Genomic DNA, 23750 nt, shown 5'->3' with positions numbered 1-23750 from the left:
CAGTGAGGGGTGACAGCCTAGTGGGGCACTGTAACTAAAACGAAAACGTGAAAGGAAACTTGACTAATTAAACCAAAATATAATTCCTGGGGGGGGTGCGGGCGGTGATGATATACCTCAGCCCCCGAGGTACCCACTGGCCTGTGGAAGGCCTCTATTGTACCGATGGAGGCCGCTTGCTCCCTCTCTAGGGCCACCTGGCTGCAAACATAGCTGCGGTAGAGGGGCAGACAGACAGTTCAGGTGACCCCCATTGACCAATGCGGCTATTTATAGACTCTATTATAAAACAAAGTCGATAAATCTGAGGGGGTGACAGCCCCTTATGGCGCACTGTAACTAAAACAAAACCGTGAAAGGAAATGTACAAAATCAAATCAAAATGTAATTTCCGGGGGCGACGATGCACCCCAGCCCCTGTGGACACCACAGTTTATATGTGTTCATAGACAGTTCATACTCATCACCAGTTTCTCATAACCTTAATGACATAATTGACATTGACAAGCCTTAACAATGTAATTGGCAAGATATTAATATAGGCCGCCATGCAAGTCATTAGCCAGTTTGAGAAGGTAAACTGGGAAGTAAGTGCGGGAGTCAGCCATTCAGCCCCTGCTCTGTTATTCAATTAGATTATCGATGATCTGTGCCTCGACTCCATATACCCACCTTATCTCAATATCCTTTAGTAGTATTACTTACAAAGATCTACCCATTTCAGTCTCAAAAGCTCCATTGTCCTAACATCTGGGGTGAGAGTTCTGGATAGGTTAGATGCTGTCAAAACTTGATGCTTAAAAGAGTGTAGGTTGGATAAGGAAGGTTTGAATGAGGTCAGTAAGGAACTTCACAGTTTTTAAGTCCGAGAAAGATTGGATTCTTCAGGCTTCTGTTCGTGAAATGGTCAATTTGGTACAGACGCAACACCTAACATTAGAGATCATTGTAAGGACTTCCATTATTATGTGAAAGGGATAGTTTTAATAGGTAACATACACCATCCAAGCATCAGGCTATCGAAGAGTGACAACTCTCATGTTACAGGTTAATGTGGCAGAGGGTTCTTAGAAGGAAGAAGAAGAAGATAGATTGAAACTGTATCATACAGTTGGGCTTTGTTATGGGAAATGTATTAATTCATGGCAATGCTGTGCTTCAAATACTTCTGTAAAATGCAGGGCCCAGTCAGCTGATTTGTGACTGATTGCCACCATTGTAGTCCACAAAGTTTTGTGATCAGCACTTTGATGTCAAATGATGGGAGCATAACCTGCTGAATCATTGTTTAACTGTAACACGTGGAAAAGTGCTGATAACATAGCATGATCCATTTTCCTCCTTGTTGCCTCGAGGGAATGCTCAGTCCCAGATGCAGTGAAGAGAAAAAGGGGTTGAAATCCTGTTATTGCAGGGCTCTGCCAAAGGTTTGCCTGGAATTTTTGCACCTTCCCTGCTGATTTATCATGACTCGACCTGTGTCTGGGGTTGGTATTGCTCTAGAGTAATGAGGCTGGAGGGGGCATTCTGAGACTCCTGTCTCACTTTCCAAATGTGCGACTATGGTGTATGTCACTAAGTGAGATGCTCCAAAGCAAACTAGGGGTGGGGCTTGCATTGTCCAGTGAGATTTGTGAGAATCTCAAGGGAAAGCCAACAGTTGCCTTTGTGTGATATTAAGGCAATATATATTTCTACACACTTTCAGCATTGCCCCTCCCCTCTTCACCCCAATGTACTTAGGCTCTGGATTCTTAAGGCTTCTGTTCGTGAAATGGTCAATTTGGTACAGACGCAACACCTAACATTAGAGATCATTGTAAGGACTTCAATTATTATGTGACAGGGATAGTTTTAATAGGTAATGTACACCATCCAAGCATCAGGCTATCGAAGAGTGACAACTCTCATGTTACAGGGACGTTTTCTGCACTTGTCATCCAGATATGAATCTGGCATTATGGATCGTTTGACCACTATAGAAAGCACTCAATTTTCATTAGAACTTAAATCAATAAAAATGAATATCTGATAGTTTCTATAATGACCAGCCAAACTCAAACGTCACATTCATCCCCTAGGGGCAAATTCACAATCCATGATCAAAGTCAACAGGAAACCATGGCACTGTTTAACGTCTCAGTTTACAGTAATTTCCTGGCATGTATTAGTGTTGTTTTGTGAAACTATGCAATGTTAGAATTCATTTTGTTTGTGGTCAATGTTTTTTTTTTATTCTCAGTTTTCTCCTCTTTATGTTCTGCTGAAACTGTGCTCCTGTTGCATTTTTGTAGCTTGTGTGTGCATGTGCGAGGTGAGGTGATGAGGGGGAGTCAGCTGTTTGATCACTGATGGCTTCATTGGTGAACATAATGTGATGTTAATTTAGGAGCACAGAGACCTGTAGCACTCAGCAAGGCCTAAGGATTGGGTCTAATACTTTCTGACCTACATAGTATAGTGTTATACTGTACCATACCTTTAAGGCTACGTAGTAAATTTGACATTCTAATTCTTAGTGTTAGCTTCTACTCTGTGTAGGGTAGGTAATGGTCAGTAAATTATATAGCATCTGATCATGGTTAACAAAGCTGAGATTCAAAAGGTTTCATATTTTGAAAGATCTAAGTTTATAAAACACAAAGTGGTCATTCAGCCCATGATGATTGTGCTGGCCCTTTGCTATGCTAATCTATAAATAATCTCAGTGCCACGCTTTCTCTCCCATGGCCTTCTTTCTTCTCCAGCTTTAAATGTTTTTTACAAACTGCCCTTAAAAGATGCACTTATCTTGGCATTAAAAACTCCTTCTGACAATCCAGTGCAGAACTGAGGGAGTGTTGCACTGTTAGAGGTGCCGTCATTTCGATGAGACATTAAACTGAGCCTCCACCTGTCCTCCTCATGTCAATGTAAAGATCCCTTGGCACTAACCGAAGAAGAGCAGGAGAATCCTACCCAGTGTCCTGGTCAATACGTATCCCTCAACCAACCAAATGAAAACTCATTAGCTGGCCGTTATCACATTGTTATTTGTGGGGTCTTGCTGTGTATAAATCAGTTGTTGTGTTTCTTATGTAACAGCAGCCATTAAAGTACTTCAAATATGCTTTGTTGGCTGAGAAGGTTTGGTTATCCTTCCATCTTCTGACTATAACTCTCATCATTTACTCCCCAGTCAGTTTTTTCTTACTCTTTCTATTAAAACCCTTCACAATTTAAAAAAAAACTTTATCAAATTATCTTTTTTGCCTTCCTGCAGCAGTGGAAATGGTCCTCAATGCAAATGATTCAACTGGCAGGATGTCAGTTATTGATAATATCCTCATCAATCATCTTTGCGTTCAGGTATTTTGGTTGACTAAAGCCTGAAGTAGCTCCACAAATCTCGGCCAGCATTGTTCCTCATCACTGTTATTATTTCTGAGGCAGTAAATTCCTGCAGAGAACAAGTTGTTTTTCCCTGTCAGAAAGATGTTAATTTTATTTTATTTGAACTGTATTACAGCAATTGATCTGAGATGAATGCTGTAGTATTTCTTGTTTCTCCACACTCTTCCCTTGATGTATGAAGTAAAGCAGGATTTGCAGGCTGACTGGCTGCAATATGAACACTCCTTCTATGGCACTTTCCATCTTTATACCGGCCATTAGGATGGTTGATCAAATACAGCTGGGATCAACCCAGCAAATGAAGGGAGAGGCCACCCACATCCACCAGACCTAAGTGTCCCACTGAATGAAATGTTAAATTCAGTCATCAGAACTGTTCTCAGCAGGATTCGAACCCTGCACCTTCCCAACTCTGGAGCGAATATTACCATTGAGCCAAAGGCTCATTTCAGCAGAGAGGTTGACAAGACAATTGTTCACTGTAAGGAACTAAATGCTTACAAATGACCCTTCCTCTTATTTCTCAAGTGTGCACACACTACTTTGTGTTTTACAGTGCTGAAAGAAAATGGCTAAAGAACAAGTTACATCTTCTGTAAAAATCTATGAATCAATATTAATAAAGGAATTGTGAAGTAATGTATAGCATTACTCTGGGAAGAAAGGTAAACTTGCTGCTTCGTGAAGAATCCTCTTGCAAAGTCCAGTCCATGTAGGACATGTAAACACCAGGGGGAGGAAAAATTTAAAACACTACTTGTTGAGTGATAGAACTTGCATTTATATAGCAACCTGTTTTATAACCAATGCAGAACTTTTGAAGTGCTGTCACTGTTGTAATATAGAAAAGGGAACAGCCAATTTCATACAGCACTTTGATAATGGCCAGATAATATTTCTTTACGATGTTGGTTGAAGGATAAGTGCTGATCAGGACACTGGAAAAACTCCCCTGCTCTCCTTCCAGTAGTGCCATGGAGTCTTTCAAATCCACCTTGTTTAATGTTTCTTCTGAAGAGCAAAACTTCAACAATAGGCAAATCCCTCAGGATTGCTCTGAAGTGACAGCCTAGATTATATGCTCATGTCCCTTGAGCAGAGCTTGAACCCAGAGCCTTCTTTGTGGGTTCTTTGGCAGGGAATTTTCCTGGAGAACCATTGGCAGCTTTAGAGGCTGGTGGGCTGGCAAATTCAGACTAGAAGACAGAGGCGCGATGCCCAATGTGTTGCCACCTCCTCATGAGGTTTACAGAGGTGAATGAAGAAGATGATTTCCCTCCCTGCACCACCATTTTGCCAGCATCACAAGGGGCCCCTGCTTTATCTGCACCCCAGCAAATAAAAGAGACGGCTACACACTGGGAAGTGGAGGATGTGCTACAGATGAATGAGATTTAACTGATATCAGTGGAAAATGGCAAAGCTGCTGTCTTGCCATCTCACACCCTTGCCATTCTGTGTAGGATTCCTGGAGATGGATGTCTCCAATCACCATGAACTTCATGGGGTCTTAGTCGCTACCCTGATGCTGATGATTACTGCTGTTCTTCCCTGCTGCTCCTGCTACTTGGGACTCAGCAGCTCTCCTGCTGGTCACACAGTAAGTCCATGCCATTCTGAGCTCCTGCCTCTGGACCCCACCCTCCATCCAGAATTGAACAGTGCAGCTTGCTATTTGGCCGCCTCCTGTAAAATTCAGCTGGCAGGCTACAAGGTCAAGCAAGGTCAGGATCCAGAAACGATTCTGACATCAGCTTCCCAATGCTGGCAGTAAAATTCGGCCCTTTCAGTCCATATTGGATGCTGGATGGGCATACATGCCAATCAGGGGGCTTTGGAAACAGTGGCAAAATACCCTAGGTCACTAGCCACTTACGGGCCACATTAGCATCTGGATGGGAAGGCCATCCATGAGCTTTCCCATCCTGGACTTAACCGAGCAGAGATGGGAAGGTGGCAGGATCCTTACTCCACACCCTCCAGCCTGATTAAATGCCTCCAAACTCCCTGCCGGTGGGGTGGGATACTAAATTCTTATCCTGCTGGAAACTGCATATCAGACAAGGAAATTATTGTGCTCAGATGCGATGTATGTTTCTTCCCCTACATTAACCCCCCTGCCCCACCCCCCCCAACAACGCCCAACGCTCATGAGGAACAATCCGCCAACACTCAGGTCAGGAATATTCAGCTCAGCAATTACGGTGCATGCTGGGAGCACATACGGGGGAATCCCTCAGTCCTGGTCAATAATTTTCCATGGTTGGGCGTGGAATTCCCTGGTATTTACATACAGCTACACCAGCAGCACTAAAGCAGGAACTTCAGGTCGTTGCTCACACATGAAGAATGAGAATTTGGTCAGAGGATGAGACGCCCAGTTCGAACCTCAATTAATGCACTTGGCCTTGGGTAGGGGCTACAGGAGAGAAGGGCCAAAGCCTCTGGGGAAGATCCACACAGCAGAACAACTAGTGCTAATTGTATAAACAGTCCATTTTAGAACCTAGTATGAAAATCAACTCCAGAAGTGGGGTGGGGGCGTGGTGGTGTTGGGGTGAGAATTAGTAGATTCCACTATGATGCTGAATATTTCTGGAATATTCCTTTTAGTCAACTTTTGATCAGAATAGCAGAAGGCATCCAGAAAAAAAATACTCAGAGAAAATTTACTATGTTACTCGAAACATTACAACGACTGCAAGGTTTCAGTTATGTGGAGAGACTAGAGTGTTATCATATGCCTTTAAGGGATATCAGCATGATATTATTCAAAGGGAAATGTATCATTTGATCCAATCTTAGTTTCATTTTTGCTTTGAGCAGAGCACACACACAGCTCTGATGTCTTCATGCTTTATTCTATAAATAACTTTCTCATGTGCCTGGTCTTAATAAAGCAGCCCACAATGTGTTACCCAATCCCTTCTGAGTGATTGGTGTCTTGTGTATTGTACAGTAAATAAGCTTAAGGTATTATATCATTAGAATAAAACAACATGTTAATCAGTGGTGGTAAGACAGGTGGCAGCAAGATTAAATATAGCTACGACGTGGTGAACTGCCTTAGATCATACCACATGCCATGAGAAGACCCTCAATGTTTTGGTCAGACAGCAACAAAGTCACAGCATCAGAAAGTGTTGAAAATGCAGTGTGCTGACTGCAAAGAAAAGCTTTGAAGATAGTGTTGAGCTAGCGCTCAGATAAAGAACTGGTAAGCAGAGGGATCCTTCATGATGAAACTGCAGTGCAGAGCCTGTCAGTTCCATGAGTGGTGAAGCATATTGAGAGGACCAGCACCAGGTTAGCTCAGTCAAGACAGGTGAGTGACCAGGGTGTGGGTCAGGTTGGTAGTGGGCAAGGGACAGTCAAACAAAAAAAAAACAAAAAAAGGCATCAAAATTGTGCCAGAGAAGGTTGGGATTTCAACAGGTGGCTTTGTGAGCTGCTGAACAATAAATTGAGTAAAAAACAAAGATGCCATTACTTTGTGTTGTGTTGCCACCACAACTAGTCTTTGAATGGACCTTCGGAAAAGCACATGAAAGCGGCTACAGCAACACATTCCAGGTACTACAGGAGAAGAAAGGGCAAAGGAACATTGTCAGAATGTCCACAAAATTCCCCAGTTTGAATTGGGATGCAGCTGACCTACTATCCCAAGATGTTTAAACAGTGTACAGAGCTACGGTTTCTTGATTGAGATGTGTCTGAACCAGAGAAGTAAACCAAAAAAATTCACCTAACAAATGGGAAGGAAGGTGCACACAGGCTGAACACATCAGGATTAACAAAAGAAGAGCTAAAGGTATGGACTACATTGGAAGACCGGTTCAGAATCCAGTAAACTTTTGTATTCATCGACTAGAGTTCATATCATTTTGACAACAGCCTATGGAATTTGTAGACCACGTTGCCAGCAGATGCAGAGAAAAGAGTACGTACTGTTATTTTTCAAATATAGAGCTACCAGACAGAATTGTTGAATTGGTGATTGCCTCCACACCCATGGAAGAATTCCAGCAAGATCTGCAAGACAAGCCAAAAATGTATAGCATCGAAGAGCTACTCAAGAATGGACTTAAGTACGAAGTGATCCTCACAGGTTGACAAGCTTACAGGTCATAAGTAGAACCCCAGTTGTTAACGCACTCACTAGAACATCCAAACCTAGCGAGACATGGGGAAGGTGTGGCATTCTGCATGCATCAAGGAAATGCCCAGCTTTCCATCACTTCTGCAAGGTTCGTGGTTAAAGGAGAAATTGTTCAATGAGAGAACAAGTTCAGCCAAGGTGGGTGAGAGTGCTGGTGGACGGGGATTGTTTGGGCCTCTGTTCAAGGAAGAAGCGGAGAGTCCTCAGGCTGTCCTGGTGGAGGACGGCGGTGTAGAGGGATTAGTGAAGAGTTGGTGGTTAGGGCCAGGAAACTGGAAATTGTTGATAAGACACAGGGTGTCAGAGGAATCACATATGTAGGTGGGAAGAAACTGGATCAGGAGAGAGAGAATAGAGTCAAGATAGGAAGAAATAAGTTCCGTGGGGCAGGAACAGGCTGAAATGATGGGTCTACCAAGACTGTCCTGTTTGTGAATTTTGGGAAGGAAGTAGAAGTGGGCTGGGTGTGGTTGGGGGACTGAGATTGGAAGCTGTAGATGGAAGATCTCCAGAGCTAATGGCATCAGTGACAGTCCTGGAAACAATGGCTTGATGTTCGGTGGTGGGGTCATGATCCAGGAGGAGATAGGAAGAAATGTCTGAGAGTTGGCACTCAGCTTCTGTGAGGTAGAGGTCAGCACACCAGTCAACAACAGCACCACCCAACAGCAGGTTTGATAACATCCAGAATGTTTCGACAAAATTAGCAATTTCAAGAGAGCTGCAACATTATACTTGTAGGAGAATGCAAGTCTATCAATTGATCTGGTTCATTTTACACAATGCAAATGCCAGCAGCTACAAGAAGAAATCAGGAAAGATTCTCCATTATAGAAACTGTGGAAAGCCATCATTGAAGGACAGCCTGATTCAATTCAGCATGTCCATGAGTATGTGAGGCAATTTTGACCTTATCGTGGAGCTAGGCATCTCCCAGAGAGTTATTTTTAAAGGCAGGCGGTCATCATATGGGGAATCTTTGTGACCAGATATTCTTCAACAACTTTATCACTCTCACATGGGCATAGATCAAGAAGACAAGAAGACTCACAAGAGAGACTGTCTATAGGCCAGGTATGAACAGTGACATTGAAGTTGTCGTCAAGAAGTGCGAGGCATGATAAGAGCATATGCCAAGTCAGCACAAAGTACCATTGATTCCATATGAAGTTCCGACCTATCTTTGGTCCAATCGCATCCAATGTCCTTCATGCCTATGGCAATGACTTCATTATCATCGTCAACTATTTTACTAAGTACCCCATTATTCAACAATTGCACAATAAGTCAAGCACAACTGTCACACACACTTTAAATGCTATTTTCAGTTTATTTGGTATGCCTAGAGAGATCATTATGGAGAACAGTACACAATTTATTGGTAAGCCATTCCAGTATATTGCGAGAAGTGGAATATTGATCACACTATTTCTTCTCCTCATTCCCTTAGATTTAATGGCTTAGCTGAATGAATGATTTGAATGGTGAAATCCCTAATTCTCAAATGTAGACAGACCAAGCAAGATCTACACATTGCAATGTTACACCTGAGAGCAACAGCTTTAAGTGCAGCCATTCCATCACCAGAGCTCATGTTTGGCAGCCCAGTGTGCATCAAATTACCTACTCTTACCTATTCTACTGTCTCATAAACTAGAGAGCAACTTTTAAACTACAAGAGAAGATGACCAATGTGTACGATAATAAGGCAGGTACAGAATTACCAAGTTTACAGTTGGGACAACAAGTTTGCGTCCAAGATCCCACAGAAGGTACATGGCAACCAGCCGAGTTGACAAGGATTTGCTTCTGGAACAAAGGTCCTATGAAGTCATAACACACAGAGACACAATGGTGAGGTATAACTGAGGACAAATTAGATCCATTCCAGCTCCTCAAACACTGTACAGTCCTGTTGCATCTAGGACAAAATTCCAAATGCACCAGGAACAACAGCCAAGAATGACAATTCCACAGATCACTGTGAGCAATTAAAGAAATCTCCAGGCAAGATTACCACTGCAAGATATGGGCGTACCAGCAGATTACCGTTACGCTTTAGAGACTCATAGATTTAGTTCTAACTAAGCATGAACATGTTAATAGTTACACTTCTTAGGAAGGGGGAAAGTACCTTTAAAAAGAAGGGGGATGTTGTAATATGCCTTCAAGGGAGCATGAGATCACTAGAAGGAAAATGTCATGTGATCCAGTCTTAGTTTCACTTTAGTTTTAAGCAGATGTCTTCAAGCTTTATACCTATGTATAACTGTTCTCATGTGCCTAGTCTTAATAAATGAACTCACAACGTGCTTACCCAATTCTTTATGAGTGATTAGTGCCTTGTGTCTTGTATAGTAACATGACATAGAGAAGCTGGGATTGTTCTCTTTAGGGTAGAGAGGTTAAATGGAGATTTATTCGAGGTGTTTACAATTTTGAGGAGTTTTGATAGAGTACCTAGGGAGAAATCATTTACACGGGATGTTTGATAATCAGAGCTAACAGATTTAAAATAATTAACAAAAGAACTAAAGGAGAGATTAACTGTTTGTTTAGGCAGTGAGTTGTTCTGATCTGGAATGTATTGCTCTGGAAGGTTGATCGATTGATCGAAACAGATTCAATAATAATTCTCGAAAGGGAATTGGACATATACATAAAAAGGAAAACAATTCAGGGAAATGGTGAAAGAGTAGGGGAGAGGGTGTAGAACAGGCACAATGGGCTGAATGGCCTCATTATGTGCTGTATCATTCAATGAATCCTCCTTCGTAGTGACTATGTATTATTTTTAATGAGGCAGCAAGTTTTAACAGAGAGCATCTTTCTGACTTGTCTCATTCCCATTTGGGCTGATGGAGTCATGATGAACTCTGTATGAAATGCTGGCTCCACCCTACCAACTCAAATGGGTTTTACTGCAGCACTGAGCCCTTTAATATCTCAAACTATCCACCTTGCAGTACTTATTTTATTACACAGTACATGTACCATAAAAAAGGCATTATCTTTGAACAGTTGGAATGCATCTCACGATGAATGATTGTGCAAAGTCGTGAACATCAAGGTTTGTCTCTTGGCATTCTCATGCCAAAGACGTAATAATTTTCCACCAATTTCCTAATGAATTCGAGCAGAGCAAAGCTGAAGTGGTTGAAAACAAAAACAGAATTACTTGGAAAAACTCAGCAGGTCTGGCAGCATCGGCAGAGAAGAAAAGAGTTGACATTTCGAGTCCTCATGACTCTTCAACATGAGGACTCGAAACGTCAACTCTTCTTCTCCGCCGATGCTGCCAGACCTGCTGAATTTTTCCAGGTAATTCTGTTTTTGTTTTGGATTTCCAGCATCCGCAGGTTTTTGTTTTTATCTAAAGTGGTTGGTCTGTTTTGTGTTTTACACAAGACTTTTGCCAACTGCCTTCATCAACTGGACAAGGCAGTCTCAAATGTGGATTTCTCAATGGTCAGATATTCATCACCATTCCCAACAACCTCTGAACCAAACTATTGTGGTTGAGCCCCTTTTCACCTCCTTTGATCTGGAGGTTGCAATAGACATGGCACTTGATGTGCACAAGTGCCACACTGCAGCGACCAGTGAGGGAGATCAAATAACAGGGGCAAGTAGAATGTGAGTTGCTCTTGAAGTGTACACAGCTGCTGAATACTGTGCCGTTTCTGGGCACAAGAGAATCATTAAGGTCTAGAGACACTTCAGAGAAGAGCCATGTGACTGATCCCTGGTATCAGAGGACTAAGCTACTGGATTTATAGCTTTAGGACTGCGGGGGCTTGCCTAGATCCTCTAAGGCCTCATTAGTAAAATTAGCTCTAGTCTTAGTTTAATGACTCCTCAAAGGATTGATTTTTTTATATGTGTAAATGTTCAGTTATTCCTGTGTGTTTTCTGCTTATCTACACAGTGTATCGTATTAAAACAAAATGCCTAGCCTTGGGGATCTGCTGGAACATATTAGCACTGGCATTAATCTGAATGGAATATATATTAATATATCACTAAATAAAAATGGGTAACTTTTCTTGAATCTACATCAATATAATTTTCTGCTGTAACGCATCACCCTGCTGTTAATAGATCAACTGCTCCACAAGTGAACATATATCTATAAATGTTTATACTTGTCCACAGCCTACCAGGGTAGCTGTTGTTGGGCTTTAATTGGCCTCAGTATCTTTGGGCTTTTGGAGCCTGGGCAGGGAAAATCAGCCATTTGCATCTGAATGACTCCTGTTATAAAGTGAAAGGTGTGTGGATGTTGGGATGAGAAGAGGCTCTGACCTTAGGTTTAACCTAGAGAATTGGGCGCCAACCCTCGTCAGAGATGTACCTCGAGGCTTGATCACCTGGTGTTCTGATATCTGACCATTGTGTGATGCCCAATCACATGACCTTTCATCGCATACCTTCTGCAAATGTGACCTTACAGAAGTTGGGCCCTAAGTTGAGTATCTTTATTCACGGTTTTGTGCCAGCAGTTGTTGTGCGTGATCTAGGCAGCCTGTCGTGAGCAAGTAAAGGGGAAAAGCTGGAGGGGAAACCATTGATAGGAGAAACTTTCATTTATCAGTAACTATTGGTGGCTCATTGAAATTTCACCAATAGCTAATGCAGGAAAATTTTCATGTTATCCGGCGCACTCCGCAAATGGGAGATGCCGCTTCATCAAATATGCTGGTTAACTGAGAGGTGAGTGAGTTCTGCGATTTCATCCAGTGAGAAAACTCCAGAATGATCACATGGATATTGAGGTTCCCACAAGAGATGTGGGATTGTGTGAATCGAGTGAGGGGAGATGGTGCTGCAGACAGCTCACCGATAGCAACTACCAGTAATTTCCAGTCAAAAAACAAACCCAACCCCAGAATTCCGGTTGGCAGAGTGCTGGATAACAGACATTTTACTGTAGCGATGCCGATAACACTCAAATTTCTGTCCTAACTAAAGGTAATCCATAAACTCGCTGATAGTCTATGTGCAAATGGTAATAATAAGTATAACCTACTGATATTTACAGTGAAACTATAGCCACAATACCTTTGCACTGCACAAGGTGGAGTCACGCTTCTCAGCTGATGCCACTTTTACTGGGTCTCATCTCTCTCTCTCCCTACCTATCCCCTCGGACTCTGCACTTGAGTTCAGCATGAAGGTAACAGCTCGGAACTGGGAGCCTCAGTCGAAGGCTTGGACTTCATACAGCAAAACCGGCAGGTACAACAACAACCACTTGCATTTTAATATTGCCTTTAATGTGGTAAAACATCATGAGGTGCATCACAGGAATATCACTGAATGAAATTCGACACCAAGACAGGTGGAGGTATTCGGAGAGATGACCAAACGTTTGGCCAGATAGGTTTTAAAGAGCATCTTAAAGGAGGAGTTAGAAGTGGGATGACAGGTGGGATTTTAAGGAGGGAATTAAAGGTCAAGCTGAAATAAACTGAGAGATTGCAAAGGACATTTTCCTGTGGATTTTTTTCATACCCCTCCTTATTGAATGCTTATCCTATTCCCTTTGAAACTACAATCTCATCTGCCTCAATAACCACTGTAGTGAGGCATCCCATGGTCTGATAGCCCAGGTCTAAGAAACCTCCTTCTTCCTTCCCTTTTGACTCTTCCAGTCAGAATCCTCATTTCCCATCTCTATTAGTAATCTCTATAGTAATGTTCCCAGGCTTCACTCACCCCTTTAGTAGGTGCCCGTTTCTTGGCAGCATTCCCACTCACCATGCTACATCCAACCCATTCTCCGCAGCCTCCCTCAATTCCTCCTGTCACACCAGTCGGTCTTGACACTCTACTGTGGTGGGGGTGTCATCACCAAGCCAGAGTTGGGAAATAATAATCATGAGCTCTCCCTGGTAGCAAATGGCAATGCTCCGGGAGATCCGAGCCCTATTCCTCAAGACACCCGTGCATTTGGGGAAGATTGGTGTGCTTTGTCTAGGGACAGGCGAATGACAATTTGAGACACAGGCACCTGGCTAACAGAAGTGGATCTATATTGCGTGAGGTCCAACATAATGTGGCAGTTGTGGATAAGTTGGTAGCATGCTCACCTTCTGAGTCAGAAGGTCATGGGTTCAAATCCCATCCCAGAGGCTTGAGCATAAAGTCTAGGCTGACAGTCCAGATCAGTACTAAGTTGCTTTCAGATGAGTCTGCTTTTGCAGGTGCCTGTAAAACATTATATTGCAGCGTACAAGGAAGAGCAGGGGGATTCTCCTTGATATTAAATAACTTGTCGCTTATCTCACTGACATTTGTGGGATCTTGCTGTGCACAAACAGCCTAAGTACAACATTGTCCACACTTTAAAAGTAATTAATTCGCTGTGAAGCATTTTAGGACGCCCTGCAGAAATGAAAGATGCTATAGAAATGTGAATGCTTTCTCTCGCTCTCACAGTTAGCCCTGCGAGTTGAACCACTGTCACGATGCTTGCTATCTGCAACAAGTACTTCCACTGGCATGAACTGCATTCCAGATCGGATTGGAAACTATTCCAGTGGTGAGCACATTTGGTTTACCAGCAGTGTGCAATAATGCGCAAGCAAGCCATCTGTTCTTTCTCAAAAAAACCCCAACTTTCACTGTGAACAGTCTGTTCACGCCAGCAACTGATTAGGTCACAGTCAAGTCAGTTGTTAGTGTTTACAGTACTCAATCACTGGAACACAGCCAGTTACTTTGTAAACAGGAATGAAAACGACAGCAGTACCTGTGATGAGGGTTGAATCCTTTTTGGGACCAGTTGTAGAATGAAACAGCACAGAAGGAGGCCATTCAATTAGGAAGAGCTATTTAATTAGTCCCATTCTCCAATTTTTTCATTACAGCACTGCAAGTTTTTTTCTTTTTCAAGATATATATCCATTTTCCTTTTAAATGTGTATTGAACATGCTCTTTTCAGACCATGCATTCCAGATCATAACAGCTTGCTGCATTAAAATACTCATCATCTGGTCGGTTTGCCAATTACCTTAAAACTGTGCCCTCTGGTTACTGTTTCACCTGCCAATGGACACAATTTCTCCCTATCTGTTCTATCAAAGCCATTCCTAGTTTTGAATCACTCTGTCAAAACTCCTCTTAATGTTTTCAGCTGTAAGGATAGGTCCTTTGTGTTTCTGCATAACTGAAGTCTCTCATTCCTTGCATTATTCTGGCTAATCTCCTCTGTGCCCTCTTGATATTCTTTCTAAGATGTGGTGCCCACAATTTTATGTAATGCTCTAGCTGTAGCATGACCAGTGATTTGAAAAGGGTTTGCATGACATGTTTGTCTTTGAACTCTATGCCTGTAAATGCTCCAAAGAAAGAGAAACACTGACATTTCTCCCTGAATCCTGAGGTACTCCTAAGGGTGCCCAGTGTACTTATTTGACGGCACTCTTCCATTTGAGTTATGACTTAACTTGCTGCTTGAGCTGGAACTTCTGGCATATGAAGACCTCTTTCTAGCCCCATCTCTTTGTGACGACTTGCTTTTTAAGAGGTGGATGGCAGAGACGAGGAAGAATCTCGGGGGGTTTCGGGGCAACTGCATTTAGAGTACAAAATACTGCTCTTAAACCTAGTAAGTGAGGATGAAGTGCTGACACTTTCCACTGAATAATTTAGAAGGCGTTACATATGCACATGCAGTGTTTTGCAGTTATACTCTTGTCTGTTCTCAGGCACTCAATATATCTTATTTTGCATATTTAGAGTTTGTTATGTGAAAATATTGACCATGCACACAGTGAATGAAGTGAGTTGATCTGACTTGGACAAAGGGCTCAAATTTCAGGGACCCCATTCCCAGTTTAGGAACTCATAAGGAATTCAGGCACAATGATTTCACACAAAGGGTAAAGTGTTATGGAATAAATGGTTAGGGGTGCTGAAGCAAATCATAGAATTGGATGAGGAGGCCACAAGATATCAGGAAGAGGAAATAGAGATATCATGAGGGCAACCAGAAAACATGTTGGACTAAATGAGATTATTCTGTTCCAAAGGTTTCCAATGTACCTAGGAGACTTTGGTTACAATGTGTGATATGCTGTGTGCAGTCTTGATGTTTATCTGTAAGTGACACTAGGAGGATCAAAGGATTGGCAGTCTAATAGTGCACAGCTAGTTTACAATCTTCGCATGCTGTTTCTCTTTGAATTTTGAACTAATCTGGGGTGAGGGCTTAGCTCTGGTAAATGGGACAGTTTTCACTCTGGGCATTCGGTGTAAATCTTCAGCTCTCCTGGGCACCTTCAGAGTAAAAGTGTTGGATTGTGCTCTGCAGTCCCACCCTAAATTGGATTTAGTTGCTGAAGAATATGGGGGCAAAAATTAGACAGCAAGACCACCCGTTGTTTTTCCACATTGGCTGAAGTTCCCTCCTGATGACTCATCTAAGAAGGTTGCCTGCTGCATGTAGATGCTGGGGTGGTGAGAGGAGTGGTGCCCAGGTTCAGGCTTTCACCTCAGTTCAATTGTTATCATTGACATCTCCCAGGAACCCTCATCTCCCCAGGGAAAGGGGTGGTGTTGGGTCCTGAGGTAGATGTGAAAAATCCCCTGGGATGGAGTGAGTGTAGTTCACTAGTGACCTCCATTCCCCCAATAATGGTGCCAGAACTTTACCTGCAGAAGATCAATCCAGCGAGAAGCTTTCAGTACTAAAGTATCCAAACACTCAGATCTTTAACCCCCTTTAAGATCTTCCCTATCTTTGTGTTGTTGAGTCCAGAAACAACAGTGTGTTGCGAGTTACTGTGGTGTCAAAGTGGAAGGTAGAAGTCCTGCTTCTTCACTACCTTGTGAACAAAAGGGAAAGGCCCAGCAATAACTAAATTCTACCCCCCCAAAAAAATGACTCAGCTCTAACCCCAGAGAAGTGCAACTCCATTATGCTGAGTGAGGTTCCCATCTTAGTGCCAGTTAGGCCTGAATTAAGCCTTGTGGCCACTTGGAATTCGATCCCAAACTCATTAATTCGAACAGATAGAAGGAACGCTCACCCCATTCGGCTGGGCTGGATTTGAATACAAGGAACAGAGGCAGAGGATGGTATTAAGCCACTCGAGCATCTTATATCCTTTTCAAAGACATTTCAAGTGCTCAAAGCGCAGAATCTCTGTTAGCCACATAACCTAAACTGAAAGTTTCTCCACTGAATCACAATTTAACTGCAGGGCGAAGGTCAGAATATAACAATGTCCTATATGGAACAAAGTGATCAAAACAGGGAAGAAAAAAAAATCAGCTGAATAGTTCTGTAAACAATTTCAGAAATACTAATCTGAGAGCGTGGAATGTATCATATTCAGCAATCAATGAGCTGAGGCACCATAACTTTCATTGCTTTGTTTACCTAATTTCTTGCCAAAGAACAGCAAACCAGACACAACATCTAGGTTCATCCATCTTGTCAAAACTGCTGTAACCTCAACACTGGCTATTTTTAGTTATAGCAAGAAATTAACTGAGTGCTGAACAACTGAAGAATCTTTATTTTCTGCTAAAGACCTGTTGTTCTGCTATAAATTAATTGGAGGCGCCCTTTTGGAGGTGAATCTGAAACTCAAAAACATTGGCCTACTTCTCCAGCCTGACATTACCATTTCCCTCAGTCTCCCTATTTGTGCCTCTTCTGTGGCAAACGATATTGAATTTGTTGCCATCAGATAAGTATTGAAGCTGAAGGCCATTTTTGTGCTGTAGTACAAGACCCTTTGGGAACTAGACTGAGATGGTTTGAACTCCTTTCATGATGGGTCTCTAATAACTCTTGGAAGAAAAACTGAGGTCCTCCCATTTCAACAGATTGTATCTTAATCCACATTTCTTTGCACAAAAGTAGCACAAGTTATTTAAATATTCTGTGCCATGCAGTTTAATTTTTAATGCTAATTTCCCATCCTTTCTATCCTGTTGGGTCAGTGGGTCAACTGGCAATTCTCCAGGTGGGATCCAATAGCATGAGGGTCAGCAGGCAGGTCATCCAAAGAGCAGTGAGGAGGCATTAAAAGGTCAGCTGTATAGCTACAGCTCTGACAAAACCTCCATGGATAAGACTTGGTACAGGGTCACCAGAGAGTGAGAAAGAAAGGAAACAGCCAGTGTTACAAGATCTCATTGTCCGCACTAAGATAATGACCAGCTAATCTGTTTTCATGATATTGAAAGATAAATGTTGTGCAGGACACCAGGGAGAATTACCCTGATTTTCTCTGAATAGTGTCCATGTGATCTATTGTATTCACCTGAGAGGGCAGATGGGACCACAATTTAACATCTCCTCTGAAAGACAACACTTTCCCCTTCTGGCACTAGCCTGGATGAAGACTAACCCCTTGAAACTCCCTTCTGAACAGCACTGTGGATGTATCTACACTGCATGGACTGCAGTGAATCAAGATGGTGGCTCACCACCACCTTTACAATTAGAGGTGGGCAATAAATGCTGATCTTGCCAATGATTCCTACACCCCATGAATAAATAAAGAAAAACTTGGTCAAGCTGGTACTAAGTTACTGAATGCGGGAGAAGCCCTGGAATATTCACGGCCTTCGAGGAATTTTAAACAAAGAGAACTGGAGTGAAAAATAATACTCATGCTTTAACATGCCTTAATTATAAAGCCTTGAATACAGTCCTTTATCAGAATCAGAAACCATATACTGTAAATACGTTGCATCTCAATTTCTCAGTGTAAAACTATTAGGAGCAGCCATCCAGAATTGAGGTGTTCTGAGTGATGTAAGTTTCCATCCTCAATGTTGTGTGTGTGTCTCAGTCATGTTTTAGCTTGGGAGATATATCTAAAACTTGCCACACTGATGAATCCTTCCAGTTCCCATTTTAACACTTTGTTACTCATTGACACATGTAAAGAAAGAAGGAACTTGCATTTATATAGCAGCTTTCATAACCTCAGAATATTTCAAAGTGGTTTAAAGCCAATGAAATATTTTTGAAAAATTGCCACTGCTGCAATGTAGGAAACATGGCAGCCAATTTTCTCAAGGCAAGATCCCACAAAGAACAAGATGATAATGATCAGATAATCTCCTCTCTTTATTGATGTTGGTTGTTGGATAAGTATTGGCCAGGGTACCATGAGAACTCCCCTGTTCTTTGAATAGTGGTATGGAATCTATTTTGTCAGCCTAAGACGGCAGACTAGGACCTCAGTTTAACCTCTCATTTGAAAGACAGCACTCCCAGCAGTGCAGCACTCCCTCAGCACTGCGTTGGAATGTAAGCTTGGATTATCTGCTCAAGTCTCTGGAGTGGGCCTTAAACCTAAATCTTTCCAAATATCAATCAAATGCACAGGCTAAGTACAACACGTTTTGTGGTAAGTATTGGCCATGTAATGTGCATTCTACAATGTTGCATCCATCCTGTATTGTACAGAGTTGTACTATCATCTTTTGCTTAGCTTCTGGAGTTCCCTCTCTAATTCCCTCTGCCACTCTATCTCTTTCTATCCTTTCCTTTAAAACGTTCCTTAAAACTTACCTCTTTGACCAAGCTTTTGGTCACCTGTCCTAACACTTGCTTATGTGGCTTGTGTCAAATTTTGTTTGATGACACCCCTGTGAAGCATATTGGGAGGTTAAAGGTGCAATATAAATGCAATCTGTTGTAAATAAACAAGAAAAGACAGTAATATATGACTAAACTGCTGTACCTGTAGATGATACAGGCAGTGTTCTGACACATGCTGCAGTTACTGAGGTCCTGGCCAGTCCGATAGAAGTTCCTCCTGCAATGTAAAATTAACACTGTATATAAGAAAAACAAGGTAAAATTCAACAGCACCAATGTATTAGCACTAGACAGTAACGTAGTGTGGAGACAGGTGTGTTCTTCAGGCAATACACACTGCTCAGAAACATCTGTCTGAATGAGTCATCATCTGAGGAATTGTTAGTATTTTATAGCTCCCCAATTGCCTTGTGTTTTTTTTAAACTTCATAGATTCACTGTGATCTAAAAATTTAGGGACTGAGCTGAATAGATGCAGTTCGATAGTGGGCTAAAAAAGTATCAGAGAGAAGAATTACCTGGAAAAACTCAGCAGGTCTGGCAGCATCGGCGGAGAAGAAAAGAGTTGACGTTTCGAGTCCTCATGACCCTTCCACAGATGCTGCCAGACCTGCTGAGTTTTTCCAGGTAATTCTGTTTTTGTTTTGGATTTCCAGCATCCGCAGTTTTTTGTTTTTATATCAGAGTGAAGAATCTGTCTCCCATTCTCTTTGTGTGCGTTTCTCAGGAACTAGAATCATGGCAGTGTTTGGAATGACTGCCACCCTTCCCTGGCAAGGAAGGAGCAGGAGGAGGCACTGGAGCAGGATGGTGTGATTGACAACTGCATATAGTGCCAGTATTTATGCTTCCACATGAGCCTTCACCCCTCTTATTGCTTTCTTCCTCATGTAAGTATCTAGCTTCCTCTTAAATGTATTTGTGCTGTTCACCTCAACCACTCCCTGTGGCAGTGAGTTCCACATTCTCACCACTTGCTAGAGATTTCTCTTTAAATCCCTATTGGATTATTAAATCCTTTCACAACCTTAAAGACTTCCATCAGGTGACCCTTCAGTCTCCTTTTTTCAAGAGAAAAGGCCCCCGATCTTTCCTTGGGATTAAACGAGAGAATGGAGATGATTCAATAATTCCTCCATCAACCACTCCTGGCGTAAATGACTGGAATTTACCCATATACATCCTACACTCTCTCTATTTTGCTGGAGAAATCACCCTGCCATTATTGGGAGACATTGCTGCAGTTTTGGCAATGAGTTCTGTTTGCTGTAGTTTGTAGTGCCTCAGTTTAAATGGGTTGAGTCCATAGACCATTTTTTGTAGTCCTGCCCTGCCACCAACTCATTGGCTGACACATTGTGGTGAATAGACACTTTGGTGATTGTGTCAAATGTTGCAAAGAGGTCAAGAAGGATAGTATAGTATGGCACAAGTCCAGAGAATGTCACTCAAGATTTTGATTAGGGCTACCTCGATGTTGTGGGAGGTTGGAGATGTTCAAACAAGGAGTCAAGGGAGAGAAGGGCATGGTCTACAAGGTAATAACACATTCAAAGACCAAGGGGAAAGGGAAACTGGATGTGGGATAGTAGTTAGAGGTTTATAGGTTTTAATATACTTACATTATTAGGTATATTAAATATACCTAATTTATATTAAGGTATAAATATATACCTTAATATATAAGGTTATATATATTCAAAAATATATATTCAAAATGATTTTGAATAGGAAGGTGAGTCCTGAGGAGATGGAACCATTTACAATAATTTATCAGGAGCTTAATGGGAAAAAGGTTGGGTCTCATTGAGGAGGTGAGTTTCCTTGGCTAAGGTGGCAAGATGTAGGAGATAGTCAAGAGAGATTGGAGTTCAGGACCAGAGTGAGAGCAGGATGAGTGGGAAGATCTAGCTTAGTGGGTGATGGAAAGCAGAGAAGCAGCTGAATGGATGGATTTTACCTTGATGATGAAGGAATCTATAAGTTCCTCTTACTTGTTGTTAGAGGTGAGAGTGGAAGTTGCATGATGCTAGGTTAATAAGGCAGTCGGTTCTGGATTAGAGGTTATCTTTGCTCTTTAGAATGATCCTACCATAGCAGGTGGTTTTAGAATTTTGTGTAGTCAACTCGTATTGGGGCAATGGCCAGAATGGCAGAGAGTACAAGTACTTCTCGGGATAAAGGTGGCAGTAAGGGAATGATTTGAGGATATCAATAACAGCACAATTATCATAATGAATTGATCAATGACAGACAGTGCAACTTGTGGGAGAGTTTTGTTCCAGGGTTGGATACAGAAAGACGTAGGACTGAAGAATGGTGATGAGGATTACAAGGAACTAGCCTGAGGTGCCTTTATTTAGTAATAGGAAGGAGAGGAACCACAGGAGATGGTGATGCTGAGGGTGTGGCCTTGAAATATCGGTAAGACTGTTTGCTTGTGTGGAAGGAGAGTTTTAGACAGGACAGGAGGGGAATAAGTTCCTAGGGAAGGGAGCAAGGAAGCTGAGATTGAAGTTGCCAAGGATGAGGAGCTTCTGAATGCACAGGGTGAGGGAAAGAAAGAGGGAGGACAATTCCAAGAAACTTGGGGCTGGATTTTATTGGGTACCATGAACTGCTCACCCACAGTTAAAAGATCAGGGGGGAGCCCACCCATGATCCCAGTGGCTGCCCTGCAACCATTTAATGCTGGGAGCAGCGTTAATTGCTTTAAAGTGAGACTTTTGCCCTTTTCCAGGTAGGATGTCTTGCCTCTGATGGGCCCAAATGAGGTGTTCCACTCATGCCCGACACCAGCCCATGCAGCTAAAGCTGCTAGGGGTAAAATACTGACAGGAGTGTGATGAGGCTCTTAAGTGGCCATTAATTGGCCACTTAAGAGCCCTGATAGGCTCCAGGGTGGGTGGGATGCCTCAACGCCTGTAAAATTTCAGGCAGGCCAGGGCAGGTGGGTAGGCAGCTTGAAGGGCATCTTCTGGATTTTACTTGCCGCCTGCCTTCAAACCTGTTGATGGGGGAGCATAAAATCTAGCCCTGGGGGTGGGCTGTGGAGGGACAGTTGGAAACAAGGGTTCTAAGAGAGCGGTGAGGGTCATGGTGTAGAATAGCTGCTCCAAGGTGAAGGAGGCAGTAGGAAAGGACTGGAATGACCAGGTTGTGAATTGCTGATAACTGGCCAATATGTGTATGCAAATAGACATCAAGGCAATTATAGAGTACAGGATGAGGGGATTAAGTGAGGGTGCAGCAGCCATAAACTGAGAGGGATTGCAGGTGTCTGTTTAATGACCCTCCCTGGGTCCCTTTCTGAGAATGAAAAAAAGTGTATTTTATTTACACTTTTCTTCCGTTCTCCAATCAACATCCAAGAACTATGAAGGATCAAAACACTCAATATGAGGGAAAGGTTAGAATATGTACTATGATCAGAAGAAACAAGATAGGCTGCCAATCCAAGCTGCAAATCTATTTACACAAAGGAATCTCCATGTGCTTTCAGAAAAGAGTCATTGAATTATTAAATCACAATGAGTAAGACTCAACAAGCCTACAGATTTTGTTTTGGTATTTTCTCTGTCTTTCATCATACCCCTGCTCCCTTGCCTTAATCCTTATGATTTTGATGTTCACTACAGCTTTCTCTCCACCTTGTTGCTTAAACTACCCAGAAGCAGATATGACCTCAGTTTAACATCTCATCTGAAAATGGCACTACTAACAGAGCAGCACTCCCTCAGCAGTGAGGGGTCAGCCTGCATTTTGCGCCCAAGTTTCTGGACCGGGTTTTAAACCCATGTTCATTTGGCTTTGAGACAACAGTGTTACCATTGAGCCAAGGCTGATGCATGTACAAGATTACATACATTTGTAACAACTGGCAATCATCACTTTAAGTTGTGCATGCACAGTTGTACTTGAGTACAAATATACCTTGCTCCAATGCTGGGTAAGATGGAATGAGTACACTGTATATTTGTTACTTTCAGTGGTTGTTTCCAAAGTTTCTCCCTGATGGAGGTTGAGCAAGTATTGACACACTCTAAGGACCCACTGCAATTAGACAAATGGTTACAGCACAGAAGGAAGCCAATTGGCCCATTTTGTATGTGCCGGCTCACTGTAAGAGCAACTCAGCTAGTCCCGTTACCCTCTCTTTTCCCAATACCCTGCATATTTTTTATCTTCAGATAATCATCCAATACTCTTTCAAAGCCACAATTGAATCCACCTCCACCACACACTCACACAATGCATTTGCCGATTCTAACCATTTGCTGCTTAAAAAATTATTTTCTCACATCACCTTTGGTTCTTTTGCCATTCATCTTAAATGAGTGTCTTTTGTTTCTTGAAAATAGGAATGATTTGTCCGTATCTACTTTGTATAGACTCCTCATGATTTTGAACATATCTATCAAATCTTCTCTCAACCTTCTGTTCTCTAAGAAGAATAATCCCAATTTCTCCAATTTATCTACCTTTCTGAAGTTCCTCGATTCTAGAACCATTGCTGTACATCCTTTCCTCATTAACTCAAAATTTTTTGCATCCTTCCTCAAGTGAAGTACCCCGAATTTGACTTTTATAAGCCTAGAAGACTTTTGGAATCCCCTTCATGTTAG

At 42.2% G+C, this 23750-nt stretch overlaps 2 protein-coding genes across 7 annotated transcripts in view; one reads left to right on the top strand and one right to left on the bottom strand.

The window, feature by feature from the left end:
- Positions 1-23750, top strand: part of LOC121280741 (dedicator of cytokinesis protein 2-like) — a 627095-nt gene that overhangs the window by 320644 nt on the left and 282701 nt on the right. The gene's annotated exons all lie outside the window — the stretch shown is intronic.
- Positions 1-23750, bottom strand: part of LOC121280742 (protein INSYN2B-like) — a 124452-nt gene that overhangs the window by 71041 nt on the left and 29661 nt on the right. For all 4 annotated transcript variants that reach the window (XM_041192885.1, XM_041192881.1, XM_041192884.1 and 1 more), the window contains exon 3: positions 19268-19342. In XM_041192885.1, the coding sequence (XP_041048819.1) occupies positions 19268-19342 (75 nt within the window). The remainder of the gene's footprint in view (positions 1-19267; positions 19343-23750) is intronic.

Source organism: Carcharodon carcharias, chromosome 8, assembly GCF_017639515.1.
Source record: "Carcharodon carcharias isolate sCarCar2 chromosome 8, sCarCar2.pri, whole genome shotgun sequence".
Classification (NCBI taxonomy): domain Eukaryota; kingdom Metazoa; phylum Chordata; class Chondrichthyes; order Lamniformes; family Lamnidae; genus Carcharodon; species Carcharodon carcharias.
This window is presented reverse-complemented; position numbering and strand designations above follow the sequence as displayed.